General features: G+C 40.9%; 1 protein-coding gene across 5 annotated transcripts in view; it reads right to left on the bottom strand.

Annotated features, from left to right (window-relative positions):
• Positions 1–12,234, bottom strand: part of tsc2 (TSC complex subunit 2) — a 128,029-nt gene that overhangs the window by 49,837 nt on the left and 65,958 nt on the right. For 4 of the 5 annotated variants that reach the window (XM_073060205.1, XM_073060207.1, XM_073060210.1 and 1 more), the window contains exons 25-26: positions 9,105–9,202; positions 4,953–5,078 (exon numbers count right to left, since the gene is read on the bottom strand). In XM_073060205.1, the coding sequence (XP_072916306.1) occupies positions 4,953–5,078; positions 9,105–9,202 (224 nt within the window). The remainder of the gene's footprint in view (positions 1–4,952; positions 5,079–9,104; positions 9,203–12,234) is intronic. The other variant, XM_073060208.1, reaches the window with a different exon arrangement.

Raw genomic sequence — 12,234 nt, 5'->3', positions numbered from 1 at the left:
TGTTGATCACTCACATATGTCCTGTAAATTGTTTTTTATGGCTGTAGTTCATTACAAGACAAAAAATTACTATAAATTAAAATAAAAAAATAAATAGAGCTAAAGAGGAAGAGCAAGGCAATATTCACGGACTGTTGAAAAATCTGATTGCAGGGGGAAAGAAACTGTCCGCAAAACACTATATGTGGACCTAGCATCATTTGGGGTGGGAGGGGAGGTGTTTAGGGTGTGGGGAGGAAGGAATTGTTAATGTCTCAAGTCAAGATATTGCATTAGTACTGAGAGTGGACGGGGGAGGACAAAGAGACATGGGCTAGTATATGACAGGTGGACTGAGGAGGGGTGAAGGATGATGGGAAGGCATTGCCAGATAGGGGAGGGGTGAAAAATGGGAGAAAGACAGATGGGCGATAGGAGGAATCAGGTAAGGAAATAGAGGCAGATGAAGCCAGGTGGTGGGGGGAAAGCTCAAAGTGAAGACAACTGCTGCGACACAAAGGCTACAAGTGCTGTAATCTAATATGTATGGAAGGAATCCATTCAGGGAAATATGAAGGGCCAATTGAATCAGATGGAGGAGGGAATATAGTGGGTGAAGTTTGTGGATCATTGCTAAAGGGACCACGAAAGAGGGGAGGGGTAAACTTGGGACAGAGAAAAAGCGAGGACAGGTGCAGGAATGAAAAAAAAATACTCGAGGTAATTGTCCCCTGAAAAAGTAAAATTAAATACTAGTATCATTAGATTGTACACTACTCAGGGCGAATATTCTTCTAGTTTACTTTGTGCCTCAACCTGATAGTGGAGAAGACCAAAGATAGACAGGTCAGGATGGAAACAGGACGAGAGAGCATGCATCTGCGATCTCAGAATAGCCATTACAGATGTAGTGCAGGTGCTTTGCAAACCAGTCACCCAGTCTGCATTTGATCTCACTGATGTTATGGAAACCACATCAGGAGCTCTGAATGTACTGAAGTTGCACCATCACCATTCTACAACAGACTAGACACTTAGGGCAGGAATGAAGCAACATTTTCACTAAGACTGAAGCTTTGGTAATCACAGAAGGCTGTGAGCAATCAAAGAACTTAGTCACAGATTGATTGATTTTTGGAACCCAATTGAAGCAAAGAATGTGGAGTTGAGGCGGGAAAATGGTGGAAGTTCAATCATGATCTCACTGAACAGCAGAACCAACCCAAGGGAGTATCTCCTCTTCCACAAAACTGCAGTACGTCCAAGCCAAAAAATGCTGTCATTAGATCAACAGTGTGCCAAATCATAAGCTTACTGCCAGTTACACACTTCCAAATGCCTTCAAAAATCAAGGAACAGGATCCTTATGTGGCAAGTCTAAGTGTCCTGGGTTAAGGGTGGAAAGTGAAATATTTAAGGGGAGCATGCAGAGGGACCTTTTCAGAGGGCCATGAGATGTGGAACGAGCTGCCAGCGGAAGTAAGGGATGCAGAATAGATTAACATTTAAGAGAAATTTGGATAGGTACATGGATGGGAGGGGTATGGAGGGCTGTGTTCCGGGTACCGGTCGATAGAACTAGGCAGATTAATAGCTTGGCATTGACTAAATGGGCTGTTCCTGTGCTGCAGTGTTCTATGACCGACTATGAAGCAATGGAAAGTTCAGAACTCAGTCATATTTGAACACTGAACAAATACTTTGGGCATCTTTAAGTTACAAGTAAGTTATGAGCAATCTTCCAAAAATTACAAAAATAAATAAGCCTAATTCTGTGCCAATTCTGTCAATAAACAATAGGTGCAGGAGTAGGCTGTTCGGCCCTTCGAGCCAGCACCACCATTCAATGTGATCATGGCTGATCATCCACAATCAGTACCCCGTTCCTGCCTTCTCCCCATATCCCTTGACTCTGCTGTCTAAGAGCTCTATCCAACTCTTTCTTGAAAACATCCAGAGAACTGGCCTCCACTGCCTTCTGAGGCAGAGCATTCCATAGATCCACAACTCTCTGGGTGAAGTTTTTCCTCAACTCTGTTCAAAATAGCTTACCCCTTATTCTTAAACTGTGCCCTCTGGTTCTGGGCTCCCCCAACATCGAGAACATGTTTCCTGCCTCTAGCGTGTCCAATCCCTTATATGTCGTATGGTCTTATTCAGTATATGAAAGATTATAGGGAGAAGGCAGAAAAGGAGAGTGGAAATGCTGTAAAAGGCATGGAGTAATAAGTGGAAATGAGAAGGCCTGAAGAAGGTGGCATCTGATAGAAGGGGACAGTGGACCACGGTACAGACAGCCTTCATTTAGTTCACCTAACTGCATGTATAAAAAGTATATTCTTTTATTTTATTATAAAAACAAATTATAAATTGCATTAAAAATATAGTACAACCACCCCTTTCATCCAGGATATCTGCCTCATGTCACGATTGCCAGTCTGCCTCTATGGTGTGTCTTGCCATTGCTGTCTTTGATCAGGCAGAAAGAAGCAGGACATTTGGAAATACTCCGGTTTGTCTTGTTTGAGCTCTAAACATTAACAAGAGTGACTGTCAGTAAATAAAAATATTAAAAGAGTTTAATCTAGTGCTCAGTTGCTTGAGGATTGTCTGAGTAAAGAAAACTAGTGATCTAGTCTAACAAGGATGTGGTTCATAGGCTGAAGGGTTCTCTTTGCTGTAAGTTCATTGGGGAATGGCACAGCAAACTCAATGGGCTGAATGGCCCAATTCTGCTCTTACGTTTTAGTTTTTATGGAAACAACCTTTCGTGAATAAAAATTGATCTCAGAAATAGTCAGTATAAACCTATTTTATTTTATCACTGTAATAAAAGTAATGTGTTTAATTCAACCCGTTTCATAAAACATTTAGAAACCACAGATAGTTAATTAAATTAGTGAGGAAGTAGCAAGCTCAGGGAAGAAATGAAAGCAAAGGCAGGATTAAGTTTGTAATCTTGCCTTAAAGCAAATCACTGGAAGAGAAATTGGTTATTAATCTGCAGTGGCAAATATGTGCAAATGTAGCTGGTCCTCTGATGAACTTGTTCATTGGCTTCAGTGAATCTGAACACTCAGGTGGCAGGTTCTTTAGCCAGAAGGTGGCTAAAATCTGATGAACTCATTGCCACAGACATCTGTGGAGGCCAAGTCATTGGATATATTTAAAGCAGAGGCTGATAGTTTCTGGATTAGTAACAGTGTCAAAGGCTACAGGGAGAAAGCAATAAAATGGGGTGGAGAGATAATAAGTCAGACATGACGGAATGGTGGAGCAGACTTCATCCGACTGGCCTAATTCTACTCCAATGTCATAAGGTTTTATGGTATAACTGGCAGCCAGCACAATTTCATGGGTTTAGGCTAACAATGAGGAACTTCTCACTGAATTGTGATAAGTGAAGTACAACTTGTATGTACTACCAGAATGCTATGTGGCGCAACATAGCATTGCAGTTAGTACAACGCTAATATACCTTGGGGCGTCGGGGCTTGGAGTTCAATTCTGGTGCTGTCTCTAGGGAATTTGTACGTCTTCCCTGTGACCCTATGGATTTTCTCCAGTTCTCCGGTTTCCTCCCACAGTCCAAAGTTACTAAGTTAATTGGTCATTGCAAATTGTCCTGAGATTAGAGTGGGGTTGAACAGATGGGTTGCTGGGCAGTGTGGCTCACTGGGCTTGGAAGGGCCTGTTCTGCATTGTATAAAAATAAAAAATATTGGTGGGATGGGACAGGAAGTAACTTTTAGACATTACAGATTTTATGTAATGGTAACTGGAACTACTGTATGTAGATTCAATACTCAAGCTTAACTGTACTACCACCAAAAAGCTAAAGAAATTGATAACTGGGCATATTTACTTGGGTAAAGGGATAGAAGAAAGGGAAAATCCTTTCAAAGTATAAAATCCCCCGTAATTATATCTACTAGTGGTTTGAAATGCCATCACCAAATGAGATTTTAGCAAAGTTCTTTACATTCTGGACTCTTATGTGCTCCATTGGATAAAAAGAATGGGGGAGATGCACTGATTGGGTGTTGAGATAACTGAACAAGTTACATTGAGGTGGGAAGAAGCCTCAAGAGTGTATTATTTTTGTTAACCCCTGTAAATGCCTTGTAAACCCCTAAATGGGTAATGGTGCACAAAGGTGGAGAAGGGATTGGTGGGGGGGGGGGGGGGGAATAAACAGCTGACAAGCTCTGATGGTCATCTTAACCAAATCTCTCTACAGATGCTGCCTTGTTTTGTGGGTATTTAGAGCATGTTTTTCAAGTTTGCAGCTCATCTTTTTAAAATACATCTCAGACAAAATGACTGAAGAAAGCTTGCTGAATAGGCAAGCAGGCATTATAGCTTCACACACAAAATGCTGGAGGAACTCAGTAGGCCAGGCAGCATCTCTGCAGAAAAGCAAATAGTCAATGTTTTGGGCCACAACCCTTCTTCAAGACTGGAGAGGAAGGGGAGATGTCAGAGCAAGGTGGCCCTGAGAAAGGAGATGCTACCTGACCTGCTGAGTTCTTCCAGCATTTTGCGTGAATTACTTCGGATTTCCAGCATCTGCAGGTTTTTTTTCCTGTTTGTGAAGCATTATAGCTTATTCACTCTCTGGCCCAAGGGAGGATGCTTGATACTATGATGATACAAGCTTGATACTAACATGATTAGCTACTTTTCCAACTCTCCTTAATACCACAGAACTTTTTTGGTCAATCAACATATATCAGGAATAAAAAAAATTTCACGAAGAGGATACACAATTAGACTGACAATAGAAAGCAGAAGTCTTGATTGACAACCACTGACCAATCTATTTAAATTCTGGAATTAAATATTAGTTCCCTATCAAAATAGTAAATAGTACTTTTCAAAACCTATCCAAAAACTATGACATGCAAGTGTCCCAGCATGCAGAAACCCCAAAATGAAACCATGTGGAGCACAGGCTCCTGTGATTCCTCTACCTTTGGATGGCATGTTCTGAAACACTGATGCTGCGGGACCGGAAGGCCGCGACTGCCGACAGGTCTCTCATATCTTTAATTTGGGAACTAGTGAAGCCTGGCTTTAGGGACTTTGAGGCTCGCAAGCTATCAGCAAACAGCCCAAAGACACCGCAGATGGGAAAGGAGTTGATGGGCAGGTCACGGGGCGGGAGGGGGTTGGGAAGGTTTCCCAGGGAAGTGAAGGAAACACACGCCATCATAGAAGAATAAAAGGAAGGGGGAGGAGGGGGAAAAAAAACAAAACTTAAAGCATTAAACAAAATCTGGAAGATGATAAAATAGCAAAATTAGATCAAACAGCGTATATGCTACAGAACTTAAACTTCTAAAACTCCTGCTACATTTACTGACAATTGGCAGAAAAAGCAACACATAAAATTAAGGTTGGAATGACATTTCCAATTTTAACAAATTACTGAAGTACGATTGCAAGCTATTTCAGGATTAGCTGATAATTCTCAGCAGCAGTTTACAGCCACAAATACAAATTAATCTTTGTATAAATAGTACACTAAATATAATTAGTACAAGTCAGTCTTGATCTTTAATTTTAATAATTGGCCTTATATAGTCATTTAAAGCTACCAGTTATTTATTTTAACAAATCAGTGAAAGTGATTACTCCCCGCAGTTTACAGAACCCTGGTTTAAGCCATCATACCTTAACACATTGTGTATGAAAACACCTCCTCTACTTTAGTAAACGTTAAAACAGATCAAATATATTAAAAAATTTATCATGGAAATCATGGAATCAGAGTAATTCAGAAAGTAAACAGGCCTTTCAGCTAAATTCATTCTTGCAACCAAGTTTTCCACCCAAGCTAGTCCCATTTGTTCACATCTGGCCCATAAACCTCTGAACTTCTTTATTCATATACCTACCCAAATGCCCTTTGAATTTGTGAACCGAGTGAACCCACCTCAACTATTTTAGCTGTCACTGTGTTCCATGCAGGCAGCACACTCTGCACGAAGATGCTCCTCGGGTACCTTTCAAAACGTTCCCTTCTTGCCTTAAAACTAGGCCACCCCCTCCCCCAGATTTTGTCTCCCTTTCCCAAGGAAAAACATCCATGTTCATTCACTATCTATACCCCTCACTATTTTATATGCCTTTATAAAGGTCACTTCTCATACTGGGAATAGGGAAAATGGGGCAAGAAAGAAATCTAAACTCCAGCAAATACAGGCCCAAAGCCATCAAATACTCCTCGTATGTTAACTTTCACCAGAGAACTGGGTAAAAGTTTAACAAGGGTAAATGTGGTTGACTGCATGTAAAAAGCAGAGCAGTGACAATCATTGGATAACAGACAATAAACCCAATGGCCTCCTTCCAAATGATTCTTTAATACTGATGATTTGATGTAATCTGTAAACCTTCTCACTTTAAATGGCCCCAGTTGCTAGCTCAGCACTGTTTTACTTGAAATGCTTATGGAGAGATGAGAGAGATTTCTGTATTAATGAATGGGGTGTTTTATTTTGGAAACAATATGAAATAGTCAGTATTAATCCATTCTGTCCATGGCTTCCTCTACTACCAAGATGAGGACAAACTCAGGTTGGAGAAGCAACACCACATATTCTTTCCAGGATGCCTCCAACCTGAGAGCATGAACATCAATTTCTCCAACATCTGGTAATTGTTTTCCCATCTACGTTCTCTCCTTTTCCATTCTTCTTTCTTGTTCTCCTCGCAGTCCTTCTCTTCTCCTCACCTGCCCATCACCTTCCTCTTGCCCTCCTCCTTCCCTTTCATCCATGCTCTCCTCTACATTTCTCATCCTTCAGCCTTTTATTTCTTCCACACATCACCTCTCAGCTTCATATTTCATCCGCCCTCCACCCACCCACCTTCCCTCTCACATGGTCTGACCTATCACCTGCCAATTTGTACTCCTTCCCCTCTCCTATAGCTTCTCATTCTGGCTTCTGCCCTCTTCCCTTCTGGTCCTAATACAGGATCTCAGCCTGAAACTTTGACACATTATTCCCCTCCGTAGATGCTCCCTGACTTGCCGAGATCCCCATATTTTGTGTGTTGCTGAAGATTTCTTGCATCTACAGAATCTCGTATTTCTTTTTAAAAGTCTGAATTATTTTTGTTCTTTTGCATTCTAAATCCCTCTAAACCAGGGGTTCCCAACATGGGATCCACAGACCCCTTGGTTAATGGCATTGGTCCATGGCATAAAAAAGTTTGGGGACCCCTGCTCTAAAGGGTAACACTGCACAATTGTTCCACACATGTCCAATATTGTAGCTCAGAATCAGGTTTAATATCACCAGCATACGTTGTGAAATTTGTTGTTATGCAGTAGCAATACAATGCAATACATGATAATATAGAGAAAAACTGAATTACAGTAAAGATGTAAATATATATATATATTAAATAAGTAGTGCAAAAACAGAAATAAAAAAGTAGTGAAGTAGTGCTCATGGGTTCAATGCCCATTCAGAAATTGGATGGCAAAGGGGAGAAAGTTGTCCTTGAATCATTGAGTGTGCGCCTTCAGGCTCTTGTACCTCTTTCCTCATGATAACAATGAGGAGAGAACATATCCTGGGGGTCCTTAATGGTGGATGCCGCCTTTTTGAGGCTCAGCACTTTGAAGATGTCTCAGATACTACAGAGGCTAATGCTCAAGATGGAGTGGACTAATTTTACAACTCTCTGTAGCTTACCTCAGTTCTGTGCGGAGGCCCCCCTCCCATGCCAGGCTATGATGCAGCTAGTTAGAATGCTCTCCAGGGTACATCTGTAGAAATTTGTAAAGGCCCCTCACCTCAGTGTTAAGGCATGATAGTATCACCAAAACAGGGGTTCCTCAAATTGCAAGGAATCACTTTATACTATTGTATACAAGCTAACTTCCCTGTGCATCAATTAGAAAAATAAGGCAGACTTCTACTTATGCATTAAGTATTCTTAATCTCATACAATCAGATTCACTGGCACTGCATGAGGTGACAGATGAGAAATTGGTATTGATAGTAATTCAATATCACAATATATCATGATCTGATCACCAGTAAATAATCCAGTGCCAATGCAAATCTGGATTAATGCTATAAGTTATTTTTATTAAAGATTTTAGATGCCCATATTCCAACCTTAAATTTCTGCACGCTTGAGCACAAAAAAAACAAACATGTACAGTGCAGCTATACAATTTATACCAAGCTAGGAAATAAAGGAAAAGCACACAAATTTCAATTTGAGGGAAAATGCATAAACACTGACATCAAAGTAGGATGGGGAGATGGAAGAATACAAATCAGGAAAAATCAGCAGGCATTTAAAGGTGCTTTCTGTTTTTCAGAAGCCAACTCGAAATGAACACAAGTCAGAAAATGAGCCTATTATGCTGCCTGTTCTCTTTTTCCACTTCCCACTGGTATGCTTTCCCTGTTATTTTGTAGCCAAGACACATTTTGTTTGGGAACAAAGTGTAATGAATATAGGCCACTATGGTTTGAATTAAAATATTTAAGACCCTTCATTCTCCCTGCTACAAGACATCCAAGTTCCACCAATCATGTTCAACACTGCAGCTCAGGGTACCAACTGTGCAAAAATATGCTAGCATGAAGGCCCCCTCCCCCAAACACCCACCTTCATAAAGATTGTGTCTGCCAGGGAAAGAAAAGCCAACACCTGTTAGTGTAGCAGGTGCTCTTCCAAAATATATTATGGGGTCTTTGCAAAGGGCAATTTGACTCTGCATCTGCCACCTGCCTTGTACAAACAAAACAGCAGCAGCAGAACAGAGTGCTCTCAATTCTCCAATACCACCTGGGCCAATTTGAATTAGAATCTCCATGTGTTTAAAATGTAAATAAGTTCTTAAAGGTAAAAAAATTTAAAGAAAAAATTAATAGTCTTGATTTACTAAAGAGCCTAATAGAAAATTATCAGCTTCCTAAACATCAGATCAAAATTTTAGTTATTTTAAGTTCCCCATTGTACGCTCCACCAGAAATATGAAAAACAAGAAAGACAAATTAAAACTCAAGTTTGTGATATGGTTTAAATGAGAGCTTCTTCCTGGGTAAGAAATTGCATTAGATGTATTCTCCCTGCTCTAGAGATTGGCCTACCTTTTGAAAGGTCTTTCATTTAAGCTTGTGCTACGAGCTCGAAAGCTGGTGGGTTCATGCGTGTCCTCAAATGGCAGCAAGGCATTTGATCTGAGACCCTTGTTAAAAACACAAACAGAAGTTAAAGAACAAACTAGTTAAAAACCTGACAACAAATCATGGCATCATCTAACATTCAGCAACAACATGGAGAATTTTTCTTTTCAAAGTGAGAGACATAAGCAAGAACTAAGGACAGGCCTATAGAGCTAAGGCAACAACTGTTGAATAAAGGACATCTCAGAAACAGAGTATCACTGGCATATGAAATGAAGTTTAATTTTTTTTTCAGCTGCAGTACAGTGCAATACATTAAAAACTGTAAATTACAAGAAATATTTTAATTTAAATTTGGGCAAAAAGAGAGCAAACAATAGTGAGATAGTGTTCATAGGTTGATTAATTGCCCACTCTGACATCTGATGGTGGAAGGGGAAGAAGCGGTTTCAAAAATGTTAAGTGTGTCTTCAGGCTTCTGTACCTCTTCCCTGACGGTAGCAATGAGAAGAGGGCATGTCCTGGGTAACTGGGGTCCTTAATGACGGATGCTGCATTTTTGAGGCATCGCCTTTTGAAAATGTCCTGGCTGCTGGCGTGGTAAGTGCCCACGATGGTCCTGCCTGAGTTTACAACTTTCTGCAGCTTTTTCCCCCAATCCTGTGCAGTGGCCGCTGCATACCAGACAATGATGTTACCAGTCAGAATGCTCTCCAGGGTCCTGCTCTGTAGTGTAGTCAAAGGAACTAACTGAAACTGACAATCCTTGCTTCATTGCAGTTTGAGAGGCCTCGCTGGGTCTGTCCATTTCAAATTTCTATCAAAATTATTCCAATTTATTTTCAGTAATAGTTTTTAGTAAAGGCAAACATCAATGCATCAGCCACACAGACTACTAGAAAATTATCAGTTTCTTGATTATGAAAACAACAGGATTGAAAGTACACTCAGTGTACTTTCCTGACTAGGTTTAACGTGTTGTGTGTTCAGAGATGCTCTTCTGCACACCACTGCTGTAACACATGGCTATTAGAGTTACTGTTGCCTCCCTATCATCTTGTACCACCCTGGCCACACACCGCTGACCTCTCTCATTAACAGGGTGTTTTCGCCCACAGAACTGTTGCTCACTGGATGCCTTTTGTTTACCGCACCATTCTGTGTCAAATCTGGAGACTTGTGCTTGAAAATCCCAGCAGTTTCAAAAATGCTCAAACCATCCCATCTGGCATCAACAATTACTCATTCCATGGTCAAAGTCACTGAGATCACATTTCTTCCCTATTCTGATGTTTGGTCTGAACAACTGAATGTCTTGATCATGTCTGTGTGCATTTATGTACTGAGTTGCTGCCACATGATTGGCAGATTAGTTATTTGTATTTACGAGCAGGTATACAGGTGTATCTAATAAAGTAGCCAAGGAATGTAGAGTCAAAGTGTTGGTCAGAAAGAATGACAATCTTCAAATCAGTGAATTCAAATGAATCAAGGACAGCGGAAGCGGTCTTTGTTCTTGCCGTGTGCTTGGGGGATCGAGGCTGCCATTTTGTGAAGACACTCTATTCTCCATTTTGCGAGCTTGACATGCTGGGCTTGATTAGTGTTTTAAAGACACAAAGACTCTTCAGGTAATCTGCTGGAGTGGAGGTCATTTCCAAATAAGGAGTTATTTGTGAGATGTTCTTTGGTTGGCTATAACATGCAGGATTGTGAATGCCTGAGGTGATTCGAGCTCATTGCTGACTGAGAACAAAGAGCCATGAGTCAGCAACTGTCCCTTGATGGGAAGAGGACAATAGATGGATGCTGCTTTGGACCAGAGCCAATGACCAGGTGTTAAAGGCCAGACGCATGACCTGCGGCCAATGACACAGGAATGCAACATTTGAATTGATAAGAAATGGATATAAAAGTGGATGCTTTGTGGGTGCTGGTGGCGATAACTTCGAAGAATAACTGTAAGATTCAAAATTAAGATGTGCGTTTCTGACAGGTCCGGATTAAAGTCAAAGGACAAATGTGATTTAATTATGTCTAGGGACAACTGTGATTTAATTATGTCTGGGTTAAAGTCTGTAAACAAGTGTGATCTAATTATGAATGCAGAAGCCTTGACAAAATTAACTGTTTGTGGAATCATTGAAGTCCTGAGATATGGACTATTGTTTTACAGAAACGTGTAAAAAAACAACTCCAAATATGGAATGGGAAAACACTGTGTACCTCCTGAGTCAGGGAGGAGGGGTGGTAAGGAAGAAGGATAAAACCTGCTGCCCTGTAAGGTTCAGGGTTCTCTTCTCTGAAGGGGCCCAGCTCTGCAGAACTGTTAATAAACTTTGTTTCCTTGAATTTGTCTTGAAGCCATTATTCGGGAGCGTGGCTCGTTTCTGACAATAACCATTGCAGATACAAGCAAGAAGAACCGTTGGAAGAGGTAGAAGCGTTATCTCTCGCTCTCTCTCTTTTTTTCTCCAACAGAATTGGCGTCCCTGGGTGGGCTCGAGGTTAAATCTCTTGTTGAGTCAGCACGAGACTCGAGCCGGACCACGTGGGTGAGAAACAGAGAAATCGGGGCTGGGTAACTGGTTGGTAGTGACCCAGGATGAAGAATTTAGGGAAATCTGCAAGTCCAAAGGACTTGGATAGTTTTGATTGGAGGGAATTCCTCCAGAAGTACGTATTGGGGAAATGGCCACAATACGGGGAGTGTGCTGGACACCAGCGGTAAAGGCGGCGAAGTGTTGTTTAGAATTGCCCGAGGGAAATTGTCAGACAAGAAATTTAAGCGACTACTGAAGCCAGTAGCAGCTGCCTGTCTCATTGAGGAATTAATAGGAAATCGGCAAAAAGCGGACACTGAGAGAGACAAGTTAGCAGACGAAAACAAAAGAATCCGAGAGGAGTTAGAAAACGAAAACAGAATGCTCAGAAAGGAGTTACAAATCCTCAAGAGAAATTTTACAGATTTACAGGGACAACAAAGTATGGATTTGGTGCATATGAATCAGTTTCAGCTGAAATGTGAGAAACTCATTAAAGAACAGAGTAAACTGGAATTTTACTGAAAAGAACAGAAGAATTAAAGAAACAG

The sequence above is a fragment of the Hemitrygon akajei genome, chromosome 11, assembly GCF_048418815.1.
Source record: "Hemitrygon akajei chromosome 11, sHemAka1.3, whole genome shotgun sequence".
Lineage (NCBI taxonomy): Eukaryota > Metazoa > Chordata > Chondrichthyes > Myliobatiformes > Dasyatidae > Hemitrygon > Hemitrygon akajei.
The sequence above is the reverse complement of the archived record's forward strand: the minus strand, read 5'-3'. Positions and strand labels throughout refer to the sequence as shown.